Source organism: Epinephelus fuscoguttatus, linkage group LG16 (genome assembly GCF_011397635.1).
Source record: "Epinephelus fuscoguttatus linkage group LG16, E.fuscoguttatus.final_Chr_v1".
Lineage (NCBI taxonomy): Eukaryota > Metazoa > Chordata > Actinopteri > Perciformes > Serranidae > Epinephelus > Epinephelus fuscoguttatus.
In genome coordinates this window covers 11071545-11095672 of record NC_064767.1, presented here as the reverse complement: position 1 = coordinate 11095672, position 24128 = coordinate 11071545, and the positions used below count along the sequence as shown (strand labels likewise).

At 42.2% G+C, this 24128-nt stretch overlaps 1 protein-coding gene across 7 annotated transcripts in view; it reads right to left on the bottom strand.

Moving 5' to 3' along the window:
• The window catches only part of LOC125903203 (WD repeat containing planar cell polarity effector), a 113151-nt gene that overhangs the window by 52931 nt on the left and 36092 nt on the right, over positions 1-24128 (bottom strand). For all 7 annotated transcript variants that reach the window (XM_049599970.1, XM_049599964.1, XM_049599968.1 and 4 more), the window contains 6 exons: positions 19441-19491; positions 16675-16745; positions 15547-15606; positions 14413-14527; positions 7772-7908; positions 3005-3196 (listed from right to left, as the gene is read on the bottom strand). In XM_049599970.1, the coding sequence (XP_049455927.1) occupies positions 3005-3196; positions 7772-7908; positions 14413-14527; positions 15547-15606; positions 16675-16745; positions 19441-19491 (626 nt within the window). The remainder of the gene's footprint in view (positions 1-3004; positions 3197-7771; positions 7909-14412; positions 14528-15546; positions 15607-16674; positions 16746-19440; positions 19492-24128) is intronic.

Here is a 24128-nt window from a genome sequence, read left to right as displayed (position 1 = left end):
TAGTGCGGCAGATAGCGAACTGAACAAAAGGAACATATATATGAGCTTGAAGTGATTGAAGTAGCTGGCGTCTCCCGATGTGTGCCCAGCGTTTGATTCCCGCCACGGCTCTTACATAAACTGCTCGCTTAATTTCACACCGCGCATCTGAAAAATGACAACAAACGCTTTCATTAGAGCGCGATGCCGCAGCCCCACGAAGAGACTTTAATGTTCTTGAAGCGTGGAGGAAGGAAGGAGGAGAAGGAGGAGAGGAGAGGAGGATGGGAGGGAGGGGAGGAGGGTTGAAGGAGACAGAGAGAATAAACTAGGTGAAGGAGTGTGATAAATGTGAAGAGCGTTCCAAAAACAAGAAGCGGTAAAAGCAGTGAACAGCATCTGCTTTGCTTATTTCAATATTCATGTAGCCCCCCTAGCTCCCATCCCTCCCTCATTCTCTCCTGCGTGAATTTGTTTTCCTAGCATGCAATTGGTAACGCTCATCTTTCCTCCCTCTCGCAGACTCTCTCCCTTCTCTCTCTGGTGTGGTGAAATATTTTGCATATGTTTACCCAGGAACACGGTATGAGGAGTAGAGTTAAGCCCAGTTCGGTAATTTGGGATCTTTCATCTGTTTTTGGCACAAGGACAATCCCACGTTGACATAGAATCGGGTCACGGGTAGGGTTTTGCCAGAGGCCATGGGGCTGTGTGTCTAAGACTTGTGTGTGCGTAAGAGAAGGAGAGACAGAGAGTGTGTGGATGTGTAGGCGTTCTCCTTCACGCTGTACCACAGCTTAGCTTCTCCTGCTTATTTCATATGGTGATGCATGGAGGTGCAACACAGAGGTGCCACCCTTGAGGTGACTAACACACCGTCCCCAATCCCATCCACGACAACACAGGTCTCCACTCAAAACAGCGGCTTTGTTGCTTTTTTCACTATGTGGCCTCACTCTGTGTGTGTGTGTGTGTGTGTGTGTGTGTGTGTGTGTGTGTGTGTGAGCACCTGAGTGTGTGTAAAACAAAAAATTAAAAAATTAAAAATAAACAGCTGGAGTTCTGATTTGTTCACCAAGTTTAAGACTTCACACAGTGCTGAAAAGGGTATTGAAAAACCTTAAGAGTCAAGAATTTTTGTCATGGTAATTTTATGTTTTGCTCTGTCTTATTTCCTCACTTGTTTTCTGTATTTAGTCACTACAATTATTAGCTAGATTTAGTTAAAAGGACACTTCACCTGTAAAATGACAATTTGTTTATCAATTGCTCACCACGTGTTACACTGAATTCACGCAGGAAACTTTCTTGCATGCCTCCATGGTGAATGGAATTAAAAAAAGGTGAACGTTCTTCATGTACTGAAGTCACTGGGGACCACAATTAACAGCAAAACAAACTCTCACACACGTTGTGCAGTATAATCCAAGTCTCATTTATCCAGTGGTATGGTCAATACTTCCCTGAACATGCGGTGAGCATATGATATACAAATGGTCGATTTATAGGTAAAGTATCCCTTTAAGCTTGTTCTCTCTGGCTGATGTAAAAAAGCTTGATTTAATTTGAAAGAGGCAGTGAGCAGGATCTTCAGTGTCTCCTGCGAAAACAGTAATAGTATACCTCCTGTGGACTTCATATTATCAAGGCTGCAGAAAGTGCAACAAGCAGATGAATCACCATTCATCTGCTTGTTACTTTCTGCAGCCAAAGAATAAAGTGTTACCACAGTATGTATCACTTCATGCATTGTTTTGTTGAATCTGTGCAAAAAATTCCCCAATTAGCCAAAATTAAGGTATGACAGGTTCAGGACCCTGACACACCAAGCCGACGGTCAGCCTGCAGTCAATGTCGGGCCGTCAATGAGTGTCTGTCGCCCTAGTTTTTGTGGCGTGTCCCGTACCATTGACACTAGTCGGCCATGGTAGGCTGAACCCATTGGTGAATGAAATCACTCTGATTGGCAGTTCAAAACAATTGACAAAGGTCAAGATGGTGTGAGATCGAAACAAATTTGTTATATTAGGTAAGATCATGTCTTTAGGCACTGCACTCTTTAGCAGAGACAGTTTATAATTGTTTGTGTTACTGTTTGCTTGTGCACGGTAAAAATTATTTGTTCTTTCAACATTGGGTTGTGTTATTCATGTGGTTAACTAGCTTCTTGAATTCATCCTGTTGGCCTTCTGGTTTCCCTTTTTTAATGATGAATACAGAGTACCGCCACCTGCTGGTTTGGAGAGTTATTTCGTGTCACGTAGGTACAGAACATGTATGTTAGTTGGTCGTTGGCTGTAGTCCTTGCAGTGTGTTGAAGTGCAACTTCTTAGCCAAGATATAGGCAACGTGAGGCAACGCAACTATCAGCCTTCATCACCACTGATTCTTCAATGTTGGTTTTACATTATCCAGACCTTAAGGGTCACAATAATGGCATGAAGTGAAGTCAAGACACAGTTCAAGGATTCCTAGTTAAATACATTCTTTCACCTATCTGATTTGTGTCACTTTTTTCAGGCTTGTGTTGTTGTGGCAGCAGGCGTAACGAACATGTGCTGATCCTGGGACAGCTGAAGGTGGGATATGTAACCCTTACAGCATGTTCTAGGTCTGCCCTGGGGTCTCCTTCCAAATGGTACTGCCCAAAGTACCTCCATACGAGGCAGCCTGATCAGATTACTTTTAATGTGAAGAAGCAATGGTTCTAGTCCAAGCTCCTTCTGGATGTCTGAGATCTTATGGTTTCAAATATGTTGTAGATCGAGAGATTTCCCTTCAGCCCCAGTTTCCCTGGTGATTTCACACTCCATCTTATACTCACCTGTGAGTGTATAATTGAATTCCCTAACAAATGGCTACAGCTTGTTGCAACGGCCGCCACCTCATAACCTCATTAGACTCCCCCGGCACCCCTCCAGCATGCTTGCACAGGTAAAAGGTTGGACCATTGTTTCAATCCCAGGCCCAAGGGGTTACTATCTGAACTGGCAACTTCTTCCTTGCTCTTTGTGTGTGTGTGTACCTTTAGGCCTTCAGCAGGTGAGCAGCTGAGCAGGACCACATTGTTCCTATGTGTGCTTGTGGGCGTCCAGGGCCACAGCTCCTCACCGGACTCCTCCAAGTCCCACCAGCAGAGCGCCACATCCTGGAAACGGTTGAGACACACACGTTTGTGGAGCTTAGGACCCCGCCCACTCGCCTCCACACACACCACCTGGACATGGAAACACAAAAGTGAAGTATGCATTGAGAAGAGAGTCAGAATGGGCAGTACAGTGAGAGGGCAGGCACAGTATAGTAAAACAAACACAACCACTGACTTAAAACATATCTTACGAAGACGGGGAAGTTATCAGAGTATCTCAGTGATTTGGATTTACGTTCCTGGCTGGTGTAAACACCTGAGGGCTCTGAAACTTTTACATCTGCAGTCCCAAAAATCACTCATGTCCTTCCCCCATCCTGTTTTTGTTGATGTCTAAGGTTGTTTTTTATCTTCCATTATTAATGTGTGTGTGTTTTGTTCTGTCGGGCTTGTTGTTTTAGTGATGTGCATATTTTTGGGAAGGTCCGCCACGCTCTACGGGCCACAACAAAAAGACGCACAGTAATGAGCTCTCGTGGCGCTTTGGGGTGGGGGCACACACACTCACGCAGAAACACACACACATACATAAATGCATGCATGTATGCACACAAATACACATGTACATACATGTAGAGGCACTGGTATGAAAAGTGTATACAAGCACACACTTTTATAGACACACACACACACGTACACACACCCACACACACCATTAAACAAACAGTGTTCTATCCAGGAGCACTTTTAAAGCAGGTGAAATTGCAGGTCTTACACTGTGACCCTGCCTTTCATGTACACCACAGCTCATTTCTTCTACACACGTACACACACGTACACACACGCACACACACACCCCTCATATACAGGCCTTTCATGCACTCTTTATCTCCAGTCACACTCACTAACACAATGAATCAGCTACCAGAGTCAATGGCTAACACGCACACATTAGCACACGCACATCCATCCACTCACACATACCACGTCTATGACTTGTGTCACAGTGTAGAGGAGCAGTGAGGACCTGACAGAGGGGCATGTCGTTAAAGCAGAGATGCAGCGGTGTCATAGGAAATCCATATGAAAAAATAACAACGTACCCCTCTGTACAAAAAAATGGTTTAAAGCACTGAAACATGCAGAAATTAGTAAATCGACAAGCTGGAGGTTCAGTGGTCCATGTCTGCCCTTCTTGCCCCCTTGGGTGGGGGGGTGGGGAGGATTTGCCTTGGACACAAAATACAGAGATGAATTAAAATGATGGAAGTACATCTGATGATAAAGGGAACAAAGAGTAGCCCCAAACAGCTGAACGGGAGATCACTGACAGATTAGAAATGGAAAAGAAGAAAAAAAAATCTGAAAATCACTGGGTTAATAACACACTATCTGTCCCCCCCCACCCCCTGCCCCCTCCATCCCACCATCCCTACCCATCTCTTCCCTCCTCTAGTTTTTTTCTCTCTGCTGGCGTTTGCTGGTCAGCAATAATCAAAAACCACTTTCTGTGGGCCGGATTAGTTTAACCCCCCCTCAACGCCCCCCACTCTCCCTTCTCCAGCTTAGCCCACTGGACCAGGGCGATGTGTATGTGTGTGTGTGGATGTGTGTTTGTTGTGGGGGATGGGGAGTCGGGTGTGCACGTGTGCACACGTGTGTGTGTCGCAGGTTGCATGCACATGCATTGACAGAGGTGTGGGATGTACAATATGGGGTGGTGGGGGTGTCTTATCAGGACTCCGCTTCTGGAGACAGACGCACGGCGGCAACGATTGCTTTTATACACACCAACATGCACGCGCACACACACCCACACACACCTTAACAAAAGGGCCTGGCAGTAATGTGATAATGCCAGGGTTAGCGGTTAGCCAGCTAGTGAAGGAGGACACAGTGTAGGTTTGTTTTGGGGGAGGGAAGAACGGGACGGCACATAATCAGACCTGTTACTAAAACCTACACAAACACCTTCAGATCACACTGCCTCTCAATACACACCTTTATGAGAGATTAATAGACAGAAACGGCAAACACATAGAGAGCTAGAGGTATATCTAAACCACAGATGCCACATATGGCTATACTGAACATAAACTATGGATTCTGTGCACCTGTTGTGCTAAAAAAAAAACAGGTATTGGGCAAACGCTGATCATTTACAAACTGTATAAGGCCAAATGGATAGAATATATGGATATCAAAAGTCCATAAAGAAATAGTACCTATAGATACTGATAGTGGGTAGTAAACTGTTAACTGCCAAACAAGCCATTAATATCCACACTTATTTTAGGGATGTGTGTCCTTGGCATATCAGGAATCATTCATCATCTCTACTTTTCACTTGGTGTATGTATTGCTGCTGACCCAAAGGTGTGCCTCCTCGAATCTGGTGCTATTTGGACACGTAAAACTTTGAATAAAGAAGCCAACAACGCTCTGTGGCTCTGCAGCAGCAGATGGGGCATCGGGGCTCTCAAGTAGCCGCGATCTTTGATGTATTTCTTATCCATATTAAGTTATAACCAGGAGTGAAAGGAGGCCAGTACTAACTGGTACTTCTTGCCACTACCAGATTAAGTGGCAGTGTGCAGTACCAGGAGGAGGGGACAGCAGCTGCCTGACTAAAGCAGTTTGGTAAAGTTGAGAAGATTAATACAAATTCGAACTTCCCAAATCAATAACTCATAAGTCAAACACAGACTTTTCTTTCCAACTGAGACAACGAGCTACATTTAATCAAAATGAGCTGTTCTCCAAGCTGGACAGATAACATGGTCCTCCGAGCGGAGCTGTCTGTGAGACAAGTGCGCAGGGACCATGCAACACCCAAAAGAGAAAACACAAAACTATTCAGTAACTTCACACTTATAAAGTGTGGTGTTCCCACAATCATTTCACACATCAGTGGTCTCCTGTTGGTTATACTATGACAATTAGTGTGGCAACAGTGTGTGCTTTTGCATGATTTTGGGGAATTTCATTGGAAAAATATTCAATAAATTCACTCCTATACAGTGTGGTGCCCCCATACATTCAATAGCTTTACTCAACAAACTGATGTTGATGAATTTTGTTGTAATAATCTTCTAATTTAAAACAAGACAAATAAATTAAATCATTTGCATATGTGATGTCCAGTGTGTCTAATTTCTTTCTATGCCATACAAGCATTAAAAAATTGAATACAAGTGTTTAAGAATGCAGGTGGCAGGAGGAGAACAATATGAAGTGAAGAAGGTGCAATGTGCTTAAATTTACTTAACGTCTGTTTAAGGTGGAGCTTTCAGTTCTAATATAATGCTCTATAGTTTAATGAATAAAAATGTGTCATATTTTAATTATTTTTTGTGAGTAAAATCTAAATTAGCAGTGTAACTAGCAACATTGCTCTGTCAGATAAATGTATTACAAGGAAAAGAATGTTTTTCTCCTAAGTAGAAGTACACTGAAGTAAGTAGTATTCCCTTGCATTGCATTCTTTTAAGGTGCTTTGGGGCCCTCAAGTTTTTTTGGGGTACAGCAAGTAAAAATAGCAACATTATTAAATATTTTTCATATCTAAACATCATCATAAATCTATGGCTGTTTGGCGTCAAGGTGTGTTTCTCGGCAACCAAAGAAGTGCACTGCTCAGTGTGAAGTTGTTAAGGATGAGCAGTTCTGGAAAAAGCTGCAGGTAGCAATACCAATACCAACAAGCATCAGCCTGTTCTGAACAGGCATGTTTTAAACGGGCACTGTACTACTACGATAAATGTGAGAAAAGTGACATATCTAAAGTCCTCCTTTACCATGAACGTACAAGTAATGCTGGTTACTACGGGAGGTAGTAACACGCCAAAATTATTTCTGTATAAACAGGACAGCCAGCAGGACACCATGGACAGGACGGGTTTGACGTTTTGACGACGAGTAAGGCAGCTAGGAGCTCTTAGTGGCTATCTCAAAGAAGAACAGCGGCCGAAAATGTACACAAATTGGGAAAACAATGAGGTTCGGGAGCTCCTTACCGTCTGAGTAGAGAATGAGATTAGGTGCCATATAACTGAGATGGTAAATGGTTGTAATTGCAATGTTAATGCCACTGTATATGTCAAAATAGAGGCCGACACTGTTGTGTAAAACGTCATGCCTCTTTGGTTTCGCGATGCCCAGATGCTATTTAAAATCACACACTGGAGCGGACTTATGATGCTGTCATTTGGGTTTGTGTAAAAATGCGAAGGAGGCATAAAGAAGGGACTTAGTAGTGGCCCTATAGCGTGATCTCTGTGTAAAAAGGACTCAGGTTTCAAAGGTTTAGTATGTTTGGGATTTTTGGTTTTGGTATAGAAAGTAACCATGTTCTGCCTTTTATGTTATGTTTCAAATATATTTTCGCTGTATGCCACCTACTGAAAGGACGTGACTGAATCGTACTGTGTTTTCTTTTTTTGTTTGTTTGTTTCCAGGTTACACTTGAACGGATTAAATGTGAAATAAATACAAAAAAATCATTTTGGAAATGTCATTCTTCAGGTAAGATTAAGAAGGGAATTGGATGGTGATACATGATGACATGTTAACACCTTTCATTTTTGTCACTGCTTTCTCCTTTTGACTGCCGCTTTTTTCACTACCACCAGCCGTAATGCACACACAAATGCTCGGGCCCACACACATTTCTCATGCTCACTTCATCAATGTGTTCCACTGTACCTTGATTTCAGAGGGGGAGAGTTTGTCTGTTCGCCTGCCAGTCTCTGGGGAGTCCTGGTTCTTCTGGTTGAGGTAGACTGCAGCCACTTGGCTCTGCTCCAGGAGGGACAGCAGAATCAGCCGATCGCTCAGCACCGCTGGGAATGACATCACCACAAATGTCACTGGTTGTCATGATTCAAAACAAACAGCTGTGTATCACTGAGGTGACAAACAGCCATAAATCAGGACAAAAAAATGTCAATATATACAGTGATTACTGCGCAGTCTGGACTGCCATCTGTCTATTTACAGTAAAACATGATGCCTTGAAATAAGATACATTAAAATAGAAGTTAGTATACATGGACATTTCCATATTTTGAAAGCCTAATAATTTCCAGGAACAGAAATCAGGGGAAGACAGCCTGTGGCAGAGTCACATGTGGCTCTTTCACCCCTCTCCAGTGGCCCCCTGTGGCTTTGGCAATTAATTATATAGTAATTAATCAATTTTTTTTTAGCATTTTCATTTACACTGTCATAGGCCTTGAGGGATTTTTACATTGTCCAATGTAAAAATGTATAGCCTATTCACAGATTAAAGAAAGTTTTTACATTTCATCATCTAAATGTGCGTCATATGACCTATCACCTTTTACTTAAAAATTGCCGAACCTCAGTAGCGATAGCTTGTGTTGGATCTCCCTCGCTAAGCTAGCTATGGGTTCCAGGTTGAAAAAAAGTCTTGGAGGACAGTAGAGAATTTAACAGTGCGTGGATATATTCATTTGCTTTTACCGCCAACCCTCCAAAGTTTAGGTAACAAACTATCATACATAGCCCACTGCGGAGTGTAGCCACCTTATGGTAAAACATATCAATAAAGGCTCATTTAGACCTATTTGTAATGTTAATTGGCAAATTTAGACTTCACCTTCATTATGCTCAAAAGTTTTGCGGCCCAATACAGAATATTCAAGAGCTTGTTTGGCCAAAAATGGCTCTTTTGATAGTCAACGTTGCAGACCCCTGACATAAAGACAGGAGCTCCATCAAAAGGACAGACATAACACATCTAGCAGCAACATTTTTCTCTTACATTGGTATTGACAGGCCAATTTTACAACAACCTCCTTAGTAAACTTATAGACTTTCTGGACTAACAATCTCAGAAGCTTACATCTGAGGGAAATGAAATGATGAATATTTTAGCATTTTATAGTTGTTTTTACAGTTATTTAATAAAGAGTTTATAGATTTTAACTGCCTTGGTTTTAAAAACCTGTCCTCATTTTTGTATCAGAAGTCTGCGACTGTGATTTTAATATGTGCTTTTAATTTGAAGTTTCTGTGTTGGAGGTGCAGAATTCTTTGGAGGCAGGTTATCTATGTGTCTTTCGTCATTTTTCATAGTTCTTAGAGCCCCCCTTTTGGTGTATTCGTACAGTAAGAACTAGAGCAATCATAGTTCTCAGAGTGCCATTTTGAGGGACGTTTTTAGCTTCTGTTTCAGAGTAGGTACTCTCCCAGCAAAAGAAGAGCCACAAGTGACATAAGTGTATGCTGACTGGACAAACTCAGCCAATGCAGCATTGATGACTGCCATTTTTAAAAACTGTTAGCGGTGTAAACAACAGACAACACAAGACACAAACAGCTTGTAACAAAAAATGGAAGAAGACAACAAATGGATTGACGATGAAGCAATGATGGAAATACAATGCAATTTTGACTCATTAAGGTGAAAGTGGCGTTGCTAAACCAACCGCCTGCTGGCTTGCAGATCATCACTTCAGTGTTTCTATTGGTGGTGTGAATGCAAACAGAAAACCAGCCCTCAGAAGTGTGTAGTTTCTTGGGGGAGCTTTCAAGCAGGCAGTTCCTCTCAAGGAGTCCTCAAAATGGTTTGGTCCAAAAACACTTTATAACTCTTGACGGTCAAGTTTGTTACATGTTCTTTTTTATGTTTCCACTTCTTTATTATGTTTGAGTTTTGATTAGTTTGGAGTGGGAGGACAGAAGTTTCCGCCTCTCCTGATTCCCTCTCCTCTCCCTTACTTCTTCCTCCCTACTCTTTCCCTTTCACCTAATTTCCTCCTCTCCTCACCTTCCTGCATCCTCTCTTCTCTCCTTCCTACTGCCTCCCGTACTCTTTGTATCTCTTTCCTCCCCTGTTCTCGGCTCTCTTCCCCTGTCAGTGTACTGCAGGCTCTAAAGGCCTTTTTGTGGTAGAAGAACACACTTGATCCTGTTCAACTCTTCAGGAGCTGCATGGAAACGCTGATTAGCAATTAAGCCCCCCTCTCCTTCAAATTAATCTGTTTATGAAACCAATTAAATGGAAAGGAGGGGGGTTGTTACACATGTCTCTCAGATATCCTGCTTTGAGTTGAGCGAGTAAGGCTGCACCCCGAGATTTAGAAATCTAACCGCCAATTAACCATGGCATGTGTGTATTTATAAACGTGCGGGTATTGGTATGATTACACTTCAAATCATCCTGTTGTGTGAAAATTTCAAATTAATATGCAAATATTCAAGAGGGAAGGGAAACATTACTCGGAAATACAGGGAAAACTAGCATCTTAAATCAGGTCAATTGAGTCAGTCTGTCCTTATGTTGAAGTTGGATTATAAAGCATTTGTAATGAAAACTGGTGCAAGGCTTAAACCATCGCAAAAATACAGCCATTAATGATGCCTTGGCTTTCTGAAACAGCATTTAATGCAATAGTAAGCGTCTTTGTAATAGATTACAGACAAATCAAGTTAAATGCAGTTTAGTATTGATCTCTATGGGTGTCTATAAACGGGATTAGGTTTAATCCCATTCATTCCCAAATGAAGAGGGGGATATGAAACCAGGCTGCAGCCCAATCTGGGACCAGGTGGCTGATTTGGCATTAAGAGCCAGACCTTCATGACCCACCCCGACACACCCAGGCGTGCACGCACACACACACACTTATATATACACATGTACACATGCATACTCTTTAGACGCATACACACATGCAGATAGCTGCATGTACATTTATACGTGCAAGCCTGCAACCAATTTTGTATGCAGTCTCAGTTAATCACACCAACACACATTCACACTCACAACCATATAAAACAAACCTACAACATGTTAAAGCATGCACACAGCCTCATACACTCACACACACACACACACACACACACACACACACACACACACACACACACACACACACACACACACACAGTCCCCTAAATCCATTTAATGCCATCTCCTCAGCAGCATGTTGACATAAGAGGCCAATGGGCTTAACCAAAGCACATTTAAACATGGGTAAATGAAACCGGCTATGAAAAATCACTTAAGGATGCTTAATCGTGGAGCATATGCGCAGCTTGGCCCAGCCATCGGCCAAAGGAAGACGGTAATACTTTGATGGTGTAAAATATGTGTAATCTACTGCTCTGTATGATGCAATCACAGCTCATGGTGGAAACAGGAAGGTAACCAGCACTGAGCATACAAAGTTTACGAGCAGACGGTAAGCCAGCTTTGTCACATCGTGAAACAAAAAAACAGATTTGGATGCGGCTGCTCGTTGTCTCAGAGAGACAAATACGCAGCAGGCCTCACATTCAGACGGATCCATGCAAATCAGAAAGAGGATTTTTCTCAGCATTCAGCTACTGTAACCTTTTTGCTTTAGAAAGTTGTCAAATCCTGTTCCGAAAATGTAAATGAATTCTCTGTCATTGTACAGTGACTTACTGTTTTTATTTAAGATTTGACTCGAGCTGAAACGAATAGTCAATTAATCGGAGACAATTGAACAGAAACTATTTTTATAATTTAGCAATTATTTTGGTCACTTTTCAAGCAACGATGTCAAATACTTGCTGGTTTCAGCCTCTCAGATATGAGGTTTCAATGAGAAATGATAATAAATTCAATATTTCTTTTGGTATTGGACTGTTTGTCAGATAAAACAAACAGTTTGATGACTTCACTTTGGCTGCTGTAAAGTTATGAAGTGCATTTTTCACTGCTTTGTTCTATTTCATAGACTAACTCATGAAAATAACCTTTATGCCATCGCAACATATCGTGACGTGATGTTTCATTTTACCTTCCTGCCATCGGACTGTTTGCTTTTCCTTTGCCGTCCAGAAGCTGTTTTACGTTTGCCGTCTACTGTCTGCCTGATTTCATATGAACACAGCATTAGTTGCAGCCCGTTGCAAAATTTGACTTTTTAAAAATTGACCTGACATTGCAGCGACTGAATAAACAAATGCATACAGACAACAATAAGACAAACCCACCTAGTGTATGTCAACACCCCACACACACACACACACACACACACACACACACCACTTGATCGTAATTGTAAACTGTTTCAGCAATTGTAAGGTTGTGAATGTGTTTGAGTGTGGCTCTCTACTCTAATTGTCTAAGGCTAATTTAACAAGTGACAGATGTGAGAACAGCCTCAAACCTACTACACCACCCCACACACCCACACACACACACACCCACACCCACACACACACACACACAATCCCCGGAACCCACCCTCTCAAAACCATTACTCTAATAATTAGTGCCTCTGAGGCTTTGAATGGAGCGCAGTGGGAGGTGAGTGAGTGTACGTGTACCTGGTTTTGTGTGTGTGTGTGTGTGTGTGTGTGTGTGTGTGTGTGTGTGTGTGTGCGCGTGCCTCAGTACTGTGTACGTGGGCGTGTGCATGCGTGTTCTCTGTGTGCCTGTAAATGTGAGTGGACATACAGTAAGTGCTTGTTGGTCTATATAAAAGAAAAGTCTGTAATTGCATATGTATGCATGTGAGAACGTGTGTGTGTGTGTGTGTGTGTGTACTATGGGGGCTTTATCAGGTGTCTGGAGACCCTGGACGGAAGCAGGGAGGGTGGTGTTATGAACAAATAATTGATACAGAAAGAAAGAAATAATTAGCAGATTTGGGCCGGTGTCCACGGTCCCTTATTCTCTCCTGCCAGGTCTGCAGAGCGAGGGAGCACAGTGTGAGGGGGGGTGGTACTCCCTGGAGGAACGCGCGATGGAGGGAAAAACACTGATGGATGCTCTTAAGGGAAGGCCCCTGGACACACACAGCACAAAAGGATTTGCCCGCAATTAGCTGGCAGAGTCGTCTCGCTCACCTGTGGCACCTGTTATGTGTGTGAGTTGCCTAGTATGTGTGAGAGTGTGTTTGCGTGACAAAGTGGTGAGGAGAGTGGGGGGAGAGTGTGTGTGTGTGTGTGTGTGTGTGTGTGTGGTGAGCAGGTGTAAACACACAATCTGTGCTGACAGAGTGAGAGAAAGTGCGGGGTTGATGGTTTTGTGGTTTTAAAACACTAAACATTTGAATGCAAATGTCCCTGTACTTGGTTCTGTGTGTGTGTGTGTGTGTGTGTGTGTGTGTGTGTGTGTGTGTGTGTGTGTGTGTGTGTGTGTGTGTGTGTGTGTGCGGCTGTGGGCAGAGATAGGTGGCCCAGCCATGTGGTGGAAACAATGATGTTTGTGTCCCTAAATCTGCTTAAACCACGGTGAACCTCTGGAATATTTAAGTCATACATAAACCATAATGTCATTCAGTGAATGCAAACATCACTACAATACAGGAGAAAGAATTCTTTACTGCCATAACAGGCATGATGGTTATGCAGCAGCTCTGATTAGCATCAGTGGCACCAAATTAACCAAAATCACAGTCAAAAATGTCTTAAGCCTTCAAAGCACTAATCCCGCATTGGTACCCAAAGAGTAAAAAACCTTCTTTCGTAGAAATAAACACATATAATGTACATTGTACACCAAAGACTAAAACACAATCTTCCTGAAGCCTGGACCAACCAAACTGATCGAGTCAGGGTGTAAATGACATGTTTCATCATGATATGATATGATATCGATTCTTTGAACGATGATACAACACCTGCTGACAACACAATGTCTGCCACGATACGATTTTAATTGGAGTAAATAATTCGAGTAAATCAGTAGGTGCCTTCATTGTCTTTTTCTTGGCTGTGTGACGCTAGTCCACCAACACTGTTTCACTGTTTAGAAAGGAGGTGTGCTTGGACGGAAATGGTGACACAGACATGCCATGGGAATTTCAACATAAAGTTGTATCCTAAAGATAACGATAAGTATCAATGCTTTTACTCTGCATCGATTATGTTGGATCACTGATTACTGAATTGATATATCAATCCAGATGGATGTAACTTTACACCCCTAATTTCTGATGGAACTTTGGAAATATGTCCTTACTGCTTCTATGGCTTTTTAAAATTGTATGTACTTTTATATTGCTCAAGTTTTAGCACTGAATCACACTTTTGATGATCATCATATTCTTGTGACTAAAAAAATCATGTTAAAATCATTTCTTGTGATGTGTTAAAAGAAGTCTTTTAAACTGTATGCCGTTGTCTTTCTTTTTTGTTTGTTTTTTGTGCTTTGTTGTATTTTAGGTAGCCTTGTGTAACATCTTGTCCAAGTGACTACAGATGAAAAATAGCCTTTTGGCTAATTCTGGCACTTTTATACCACGTGTATTTACTAATTTGCACTGTCCCTTCTCAACTAAACTAAACTAAACTAAACTAAGTCATTGTTATTTTACCATGTGTGAGTGCCTGTAACTCACCATCAGTGACGGTGCTAGCTGGTATTCGACCCACTAATGTGCGGTCTATGTACACTTGTTCAAGCTGTGGTCCATTTAGGGTCAAGGCCACCAGTATTCCACTGCTCAGCAACACCTACAGGTACCACACACACACATACATACAACAAAACAATAATTTAACAAGATTACAGTTAACAGAGATGAAGCTGTTCAAACCTGGAAAGAAAGAAGAAGCATACGTCATATTAATATAAAGTAAATTAACGAAACTGTTTGAGAGTTTATCAAGTAGGCATCGCTCACTGATCTTGACTTAAGCCAAAAACTCCTTGAGTAAACAAGGGTTTAAAGGCACAAAGACATTTGTCAAAGCTAAAGGTTCCCAGTCCTTCAAAATGCATTACTACAAAATATAAAAAGGCATCTGTGGGTTTATTTGACTGTGGATGGTCAAAAGCGTCACATAATATTGGCACATGGGATTTCCCTGCTGTAATTCTTGCCATTTTGGTCTCTTTTGTACGCATGACATCTGGTACTCTTCCAGAGGTTTCTTGTATTTTCCCTTTGAAAGTCTTTTTAAAGAGAGTTTTCCTTTGGCAATTTGATGGGCAAAGGATAGTTGTATGCTGTCCATACTGAATTTGCCTCAAGCTCTCTGACACAAATTTGTTTTGATATTGGGCTGTATAAATAATAACAAATTGACTTCATTTAGCTTGACTTTGACATAAAAACAAAGTTTAACATCTAAGAAACTATCAAGGTTCTAAAACTCATTTGGTTAAAGATATGAAGAGGATGAAATATGAAGCATATGAATACACTGAAACGCTATATATGTCCAAATACAAAGACTTGTTTTTACCCTGACAAGCAACATGAGAATAAGCCTTAGGGGATCAAAAAGTGTCACATCACAAATATGGTGACATAATACTGGCGACTGGTATTACAGTCCACTGAAGCTCTTTATCTGAGGCCTGGTCTGGGCGGACCATGGGAGGTTCACTTAGCTTCTGCCACTTTCTGAAGCTGAAAAGAGTGTGTGTGTGTGTGTGTGTGTGTGTGTGTGTGTGTGTGTGTGTGTGTGTGTGTGTGTGTTAGTGTGCATGCGTATACAGTGGGTGGTGGGCTGAGGAGGGTGTGTACCTGGCAGCAATGCTTGTTCCTCCATCTGGTGTGAACGCAGGTGTTGGTCTGCAACAGTTCCTGAATGAGCATAACAGAAAAACAGGGAAAGACAGAGACGTTGAGAAAAACAGGACAAACAGAAGCAAACTCGAGTCCAAGCATCCATTGCAACTAGTCACCACAGCAACACGAACCCGATGCTGAGAGCAACACTGAATTTGGTTTAAAGAGGTAGTTAAGGTTTTTGGAAACAAATGGAAATTTGTATCTTTTAATGTTGGGGAAAAAACAGACGTCTGGTTGCCACTGTTGTTGTGAAACAGTGAACTTTGGTTTATTCAATAAGTTTCCATATTTTTTTAATGCCAGTGTCGCTCATACTTGTATTAATTATCTTGGTGGTACACAGTACGGACACTTGTCACCACAGGTGGCTGCTGCTGCAGTTCCTGTTCATGGAGGGTTGGGAGAGAGTTGAAAGAGGATGCAGGTAAGGACTGCTTGTGTGCATGTGTGTGTGTGTAAGGTCAGTCATTCCTGCCACATTCCAAACCCAGCTGGGGTGATTGGATGGGAGGAGAGAGGGACGGAGAAGGAGGAGGAGGAGGAGGAGGAAGAGGTGGGGTGTGGAGGTGAGCTGGGGTGTTTCTAGTTTCAGACAATGGTTACGGGTGAGAGGAGGAGGGAGGTGGATGGGTGGGGAGCGTGCGTGTGTGTAACAGCCACAGACAGGTTCCAGCAAACAAAGCTAGGTCTGTGCTGCCACAAGTACAGAGGGGACGAGTAGGGGGGTGGAGGAAGAGGGGGATGAATGGGGGGAGAGGAAGGGAAGGAGAAGGAAGAGAAGGAGGGAGGAAGAGGAGGGATGAGGGGGCAGCCTGCAGCCCCCTGATCCCCTCAAATATCCCCCTCGATGACAGAGCCCGGCCGAAAGAGAGGTGATGAGAGAGGAGAGGGAGAGAGGAGAACAAACGGGAACGACAGGGAGAGTGAAGGGAGAGGGAGAAAGGAGAGAGAATGCCCCTATTTGTTAATCAATCGGCCGTTTCGGAAAGGGAAAACTCCGAAAATCCCCAGAGGGAGGAAGAAGACGGGGGGGAGGCTGGGAGGGGAGCCGGTGGAGGGTTTAACAGAGGAGGCGGGTACCTCCAACTCCTTCAGCGAATCGCGGAGCTTCTCCGGTCGGCGGTTCCTGGGGGTCCACGAATAGCCTCGAGCTACAGAGGAAAAACAGGAGAACAAACTAAAGATCATGTGACTCGAACTTTAAAACACAGACATAAGAGATTGGGGTTTTTTTTCTAAAAGGCTGTCATGGGAATTCAGAGGAATGTGGCACCAAAAACCGTAAAGGGTAAAAGGGTTGAACTTCATATCTGAGCTGAGATCTCAGTATGAAAAGAGGTGACATGAGGAATAAAGGGTGGTGACAGGATGGTCAGGTGGAATAAAGAGATGCAGGTACATGAAGCAGGCATCCCACAATGCAATGCTCAAAGCTTTCCGTGGATGTATACAGAGTAATGGTCACACTCCTGAATTTTGACCACAGGGACAAATCCTGTGAGTTATCGTAAGTGCTATATCGAAGGCAACTGGACTTGCTCACGTTTCTTGAAGATGTTTCGCCTCTCATCCAAGAAGCTGAACTGAAGAAGGAGGAGGAGTAGTGCCAGTGGGCCAGAAGGCTGTGACAGTTGCGTGTCTCTAAGACATGGATAATAAGTAAGAGTTTGGCTAAGTGCGGTGATATTTGTTGGCTGTGTTGAATCTTTTCTTTATTTTGTGTGTCCCTGCTACAGGCGATCCGGTTTTTCCTTCCCGTTTCCGTTTTGAATAAACTTCCTTTAAGCTTGCGATTTGTTTTGCTCGCCTTTTTTTTTTTTTTGAAAGTTCCCTCCATTTCACTGAGTGATTCCCTCCTTCCCCTAGATCTCTGGCAGGGACGTAAAACCCACAAAGAGCAAAAGCCAAAACTCCAAATGGGGAAATACAAAAGGGCACCTTAAGGCTCCCAATAGATGCACCCTGTGGTACTGAGACAGTAACCTTGAGAGGAACCAACAGGCCACTGAGAAACCTCATAATTTAGGCATTTATGGATGAATTTAATATTAGCAAATTTAATGACATGAATAAATTTAAGGGATAGTTCACCCCCAAATCAAAAATATATATTTTTCCTCTTACCTGTAGTGCTATGTATATCAATACAGATTGATTTAGTGTTGGTGATATCTACCGTAGAAATGTCTACCTTCTCTTCAATATAATGGAACTGGACGGCAGTCAGCTTGTGGTGCTCAAAGCGCCAAAAAATTATATTTGAAAAACTCAACAGCAATGTCTCTTTCCAGAAATCATGACCCCGTTACTCAAGATAATCCACAGACCTTGTTGTGAGCAGTTTCATGTAGGAACTATTTTCTTTCTACTGAACTACAACCAGCGTCTGCATCATTGCACAGAAGGAAGCGTACGTGTACTCACGGACGAGAGGCTTGTGCTTGTGACAGTGCAAGAAAACAAACATCAATGGCATCCTCCTCAGCTGAGCTGTAACAATAGCTAGCTCAGTGGTGCTAGGTGTGCTAACAGTAGATGCATGCTTCCTTCTGTGCAGTCATATGATTAGCGGGTGTAGTTTGGTAGAAAGAAAACAGTTTGTACATGACACCGCTCACAGCAAGGTCTGTGGATTAAATAGACATTGCTGTTGAGTTTTTCATGTGTATTTTTTGTCACTTTAAGCACCACAAACCGAGTGCAATCCAGTTCCATTATATTGGAAAGAAGGCATACATACACTCTAGATTAATACATAGCACTGCAGGTACTAGGAAAAATGTGTATGCTTGCTTTTGGAGTGAACTGTTCCTTTAACATATGTAATCTATTAAGTGTATGGTGGTGATGATCAGTGTTGAGTTTGTGAACACCTCACAAGTGCATTGGTTACTCTCAGTACCAGTGGCTTTGTAACTTGTTCACGTTTATGTTTAAAACTCAAATGCAAAACCACTGCTCAGTATGTAGAAACTACACTGATGTAGTGACAAGCTTTACATTTCTGACTACCATATCCCCAAAGCACCAAGAGTCTGAAATCTGCTGCTTACAGATTGATATAGCTCCACTAACAGAGTGAAAATATTCGACTGAAAGCAAAATGTCCCTTCAAAAACACACAAACTGGTCCTCGAGGAGAAGCAAATACTTAATCGTGAGGACTTTTGGCGCTCTTGAGTTGAGTTATCTCCCAAATGCAACCTCACAGTTAGCGCCACATATCTCGACACGTACCACACCAAGGCCCCTTCATTTTAATTTCCCAGCCCTCCCTTTTCCCCTCCATCTCTAGTGGTTAAACAGAGGGAGGGAAGGATATGAAGGGGAAAAAAAAACAGCTAATTGAATTTGTGCATCTGCTTCTGCCCACGCACATACATGAAGTTCAGTGAGAGGAGAAAAAATAGGAAATGAAGGACTGCTGTTTTCAGTATGGAGCAATCACTCCACTACGTGTTTATTTTACACTCTCCCTGTTCATCTTAACTGAAACGAACCATTAAGGAGTGGGATTCTCTATTAAGAATGAGTGGGAAGAGGAGGTAAACAGATGCATGCAAATGAGGGTGTGGAGGGTGGGGGGGTCAGGAGGGAGGGGAGGGCAGGGGGATGAGTGTTCGTCTCCTGATAAGGGTGTTTGTATTCCACTACTGGGTGAAAAGCAGAGAGAGTGCGGGTAAGAGAAGGAGGGAGAGACAGAACAGAGGATGTAGGACAGTTGACTGACGATGGCAGTGATTTCTGGAAGATGGTCATCCACTGGTAAGATGGTTAGGGACCCAACTTTCACCCAGAATAAAATTTATTTCAATCACTCTTTGAGTTCCTCTGTTGGGAACTCACCTTCACAGTAATGTTGTTTCTCATTGTAGTAGTGATGCTCCAGGGGATTGGCTGAGAAAAATAATAAAAAGGTTACTTAGAAGGTTAGATTTTGAATATCAAAAAACATGATGTTAACAATGAATGACTGTCATTTGTCTCTGTGATGTAGCTAACGATGAACAGAAAACTAAGCCGAAGCTCAAACATCCCCCCCTTTAGCTCCAAGAGACCTTGTTGGCAAAGTGTAACCCATAACCGTGCCTCGTGGCCCGGTCACTGTGAGCAAGAAAGTGGCCAGTCTGGTGGCCGGCCTCTCTGGCAGGCAGGAACACCTCCAGGATTAGTAGTATTAATCAGATAAGGGGGTGAGGGGCCAGACAGGCCCAGACATGGGCACCTGCTCTGGGGCTGGGTGGGGAGGGCTAGGTGGAGGTGGAGGGGGGGGTGTTTGGCTGCAGGGGACCCTCTGAGCTGCTCCAATGAGCCTGGGTCTACCTCTAGTGGGGAGATGTGGAACTAACATTTCAGGGAATAAAACACCCACCACAAGAAAATGCTCACTGAGAGCAATACACTGAACATCATAGCCACTACAATGATGCTGATATCCAGAGCGACAACTCCAATACATAAACCAATCAATGTAGTCTCATACTGATGTACACAGAACTGTTAGATATAGAGGTGTTTGTTGTTTAGTCTGCCCTCATTGATATAAATCAGGTGTACAAAATAATAGAGACACCTGTCAGCAACACAAACTGCAGCATCCAAAATGGTTTAATTGATGCCTCTTTAAAACAGTTCAAATAAAACTTTACAGTGTTCATGACAGGGGATTTATTGCAGAACTGTTATATTAAAGTGCATCAGTATAATCTGGTGTACTTAATGAACTGGCAACTCAGTGTATGTGCACACAAAGTAGAAAATGCCGTCTTCAGTTTAAAAATGCCCTGGAAATGAAACATATTTTCAGCTTCTCACTTTTAGTGATGGAGTCCTTCATGGACAAACTGTTTTGTACCAAAATTAGAATAGTTTTTGTTACTGTATTATTTGTCCTCTGTGCTTATCTCAATAGTTTCAAGTGGGCTTTTTTAGGAAAAGGTGATATTACGCAACAATGCACCAATCAGAGTATTGCAACATTTGATTTAGAATCTAATGACAGTTCAGGGCTCAACAATAACACTTGCACACGGCAAGTAAAATGCAACATCAGGCTAGTATATCTAGCAACTCACTTTCCCAATTGAGCAAGTGGTAAAAAATAAGAGGGAGCTGATGATGGAAGTAGCTTAGGAGAGAGCATTTTTGCTTCCTTCTCGCTTCAGTTGAGAGTTGCACATGTGCAATGCAACAGTTAATTTTAACTGTTTTTACTGGTGTTTTTATTTGACCTCTGTATTTATTTGTTTTTATCTGCACTCACTTGCACTTTGAGATAGGCCAGTGCAATACCCGTAGTTCCCTTTGATTGTAACCTTACAGACAAGGCAAATGGTTGCACTACTCTGCACCAGTAGTCCGTAACTGTAACACACTTAGTGCACTATGTTGGTAACTTGTCTGTGTTGATTGTATGTATGTATGTATGTATGTGAATATTGCAGCTGTTTGCACTATACTGCCCAAGGTGAATTTCTCTTGCGGGACAATAAAGTTTATCTTATCTTATCTTAATATGGAAGAAGATGGTGGCTGGTAAAGACAAGGTTTATAAGCACAACAAGCTTTTGAATTATCCTGAAACAGGAGTTAAGTTCCTGAAACAGGAGTTAAGTTGGGTGGCATTGGTGCATGTGGGCAACAATTTCAGCTATCACTTGTGCTGTTTGCCACAAGTTTGAGAGCAGGGCGAGTAAAGCAGGGTCATTTTTAAAACACATGCCACATGTCCGAAGAACGTCACTGGAGAGCCGTAACACAGCGTGGCAGGTAAGAGGGCTGCCTAGAACCCCTCCTCAGGCTTTGCAGGCTTTTGTACAAAACATTAAAATTAAGTTTAGACATTGTTGTTAAGTTATAACTGCTAATAAATAAAACAACTGTATATGGATGGGTAGAAATTTACTTTGTAAAAGTAGATTTCTGACCCACTGCTATCAGGAAAGTGAAAAAAAAAGCAATGACATTGAACCCTGCAGTTGATTGTTTGATCACAGTCAATCAAATTTTTTTTTAATATATTTTTTCGGGCATTTTTGAGCCTTTAATTGATAGGACAGGTGAGCGTGAAGGGGGGAGAGAGAGAGAGAGAGAGAGGGAGTGACATGCAGCAAAGGGCCACGGGCTGGAGTCGAACCCGGGCTGCTGCGGCAACAGCCTTATACATGGGGTGCCTGCTCTACCACTAAGCCACCGACGCCCCACAGTCAATCAAATTTAATCAAACCACACTCACACAGCTCTAATGAAGCAGATTAGATCATAATCGAGTTATTAAATAACATCTACAGATTTTTAAAAACTTGCTTGATATCTGTTTAGTCATGAATATTCAATAACATTACTAAAAGAGAAATACTCAAGATGTGAAGACAAATTTTAAAGGCCATATGGCCTGTAAGTACCTTTGTGTAATAGGAGGTTAAGTATTAGCCAAACAGTCCATTCAAAATATTAGACTAACAAACATTAATCTAATCTAATGTAACCTACAATTTATGCAACCGTATCATGACTTCAGCCATCGTTACACCGCTGTGTGAAAATGTTGTGATACTTTTGGATAGTGATTCTGCTCCCCTGCTCCGTCTCTCCTCTCCTCCCCCTCCTCCCCCTCTACTCCCTCCACTCTGATATCAAGCCACACTTTAGTAATCCTCCAAATGAAAGGATTTGGAGCGAGAGCATCGTCTCTCCACTGAAGATTGGAATGAAAGAGAAGGCAGCTTCTCAGATGAGAGAGGAGGGAGAGAACCCCGTGATGAGAGGGAGAGGGAGGAAAAAGACATACTGTACACAAAATGAGAAAGAACAAAAATATACATGGTGAGAGAAAAAACTGAGACAAAGAGGAGGAAATCAACGAAAGAGAGGCGGAAACATCTGAGACAGGCACAGTAACAAAAGGAAAAACATGAAGATGGAGAGAAAGTAAAAATACACAAAACTGGCGAAGGAAGCAGGGAAATGAGATATTTACTATACGTCTTTAAGCAGAGAGAAAGAAAGGCAAGTAATTTAACTTAAAGCTGCTCTAATAATTTGCATGTTAACAGTGGAACAAATGACTGATGTGAAAGGTGTCACTCATAGTGACAAACACAGAGCATTATCACCTGAGTCTGCTGCTCCCCTTAGCTCTACAAAGTGTTGTAGCGTCCTTGAACCTAATAGTTCTGATTTTACGACGCACAACTTGGCTCACTCTCACTGCTCTCACCAGCTCTGATCCAGCAGCAGCAGCTAAAAACAAAGCTCTTTTAACCAACTGTACATTACCAGCTCTGCACCAAACAGAGTTGGTGGAGACCAAAAACAGCTAAAACAGAGAGAATATTGGACTTACATTCGTCAGTTGGACACAAACACTACTCTGTTTGCTGACATGTTTCTCATATTAACTTAAAAAGCTCTGTGTCCACCAAAGTGTTTATCCCACAGCTGAAAACACTAGGTGCTGCTCAAGAAACACTCAGCTGAGAGCACTTAAGAACGCTTTGGAGGCTTATTTCAGCTGAGACGCTTTGGATGCAATGACAATGAATATCCACAAAAGTAAAAAAAAAAAAAAAATGTGGGGACAAGGTAGAGTACTTGTTTTGGTCACACTGCTGGCATTTGTAGCATGGTGTAAACATGCGGCGCTCCCACTACAAAGAATTAAAAAAATACGCTGGCCCTCATAAAAAAACAAAAACAAAAACAAAAACGCTTTGGTGGACACAGCCTCTGAGGTGATTATATGCTTATGATTTGCCAAAAAATGTTTAATTAATGAAGGTTTGAATAAATATAAAATAAAACAAGGGACTTTTACACACTAACAATATTCAAATTTAAAATCATACACAGAAAATCTATTTTTTAACAAAGACAAGGCAACAACACACACAGCATCCCTTTTGATAGATGAGCTATAAATGGACTATGTATATAGTGGTTTTCTATTCTTAGCAACCTTTTAAAATGCTTTACAACACAAACCAGCATTCACCTATCACACACACACACATTCATAAAGTGGTGGCAGAGGCTACTATGCAAGGTGCCACCTGCTCATCACTACTCACATAAACACTGGCAGTGGCACAGCCGTCAGGAGCAATTTGGGTGTTCAGTATCTTGTCCAAGGACATTTAGACTGCAGAGGCAGGGATCGATAATTTTAATAATAAAATAAAATAAAATAAAATAAAATAATAATTAATTTTCTTTACTTACCCAACTGTTCTAGCTTTTCTATCATTTGTCTTTACCCACTTGGTCATATCCAGATTACTGATGATTATTTATCTAAATTTCATTGTGTGAATACTTTGCTAAAGCCCCAATAGTTAACCCTACATTCATTCATTATCCTCTTGAGGGTCACAGGGGGGCTGGAGCCTATCCCAGCTGACACTGGGCGAGAGGTGGGGTACACCCTGGACAGGTCATTAGACTATCACAGGGCTGACACACAGAGACAGACAACCATTCACACTCACATTCACACCTACGGACAATTTAGAGTCACCAATTAACCTGCATGTCTT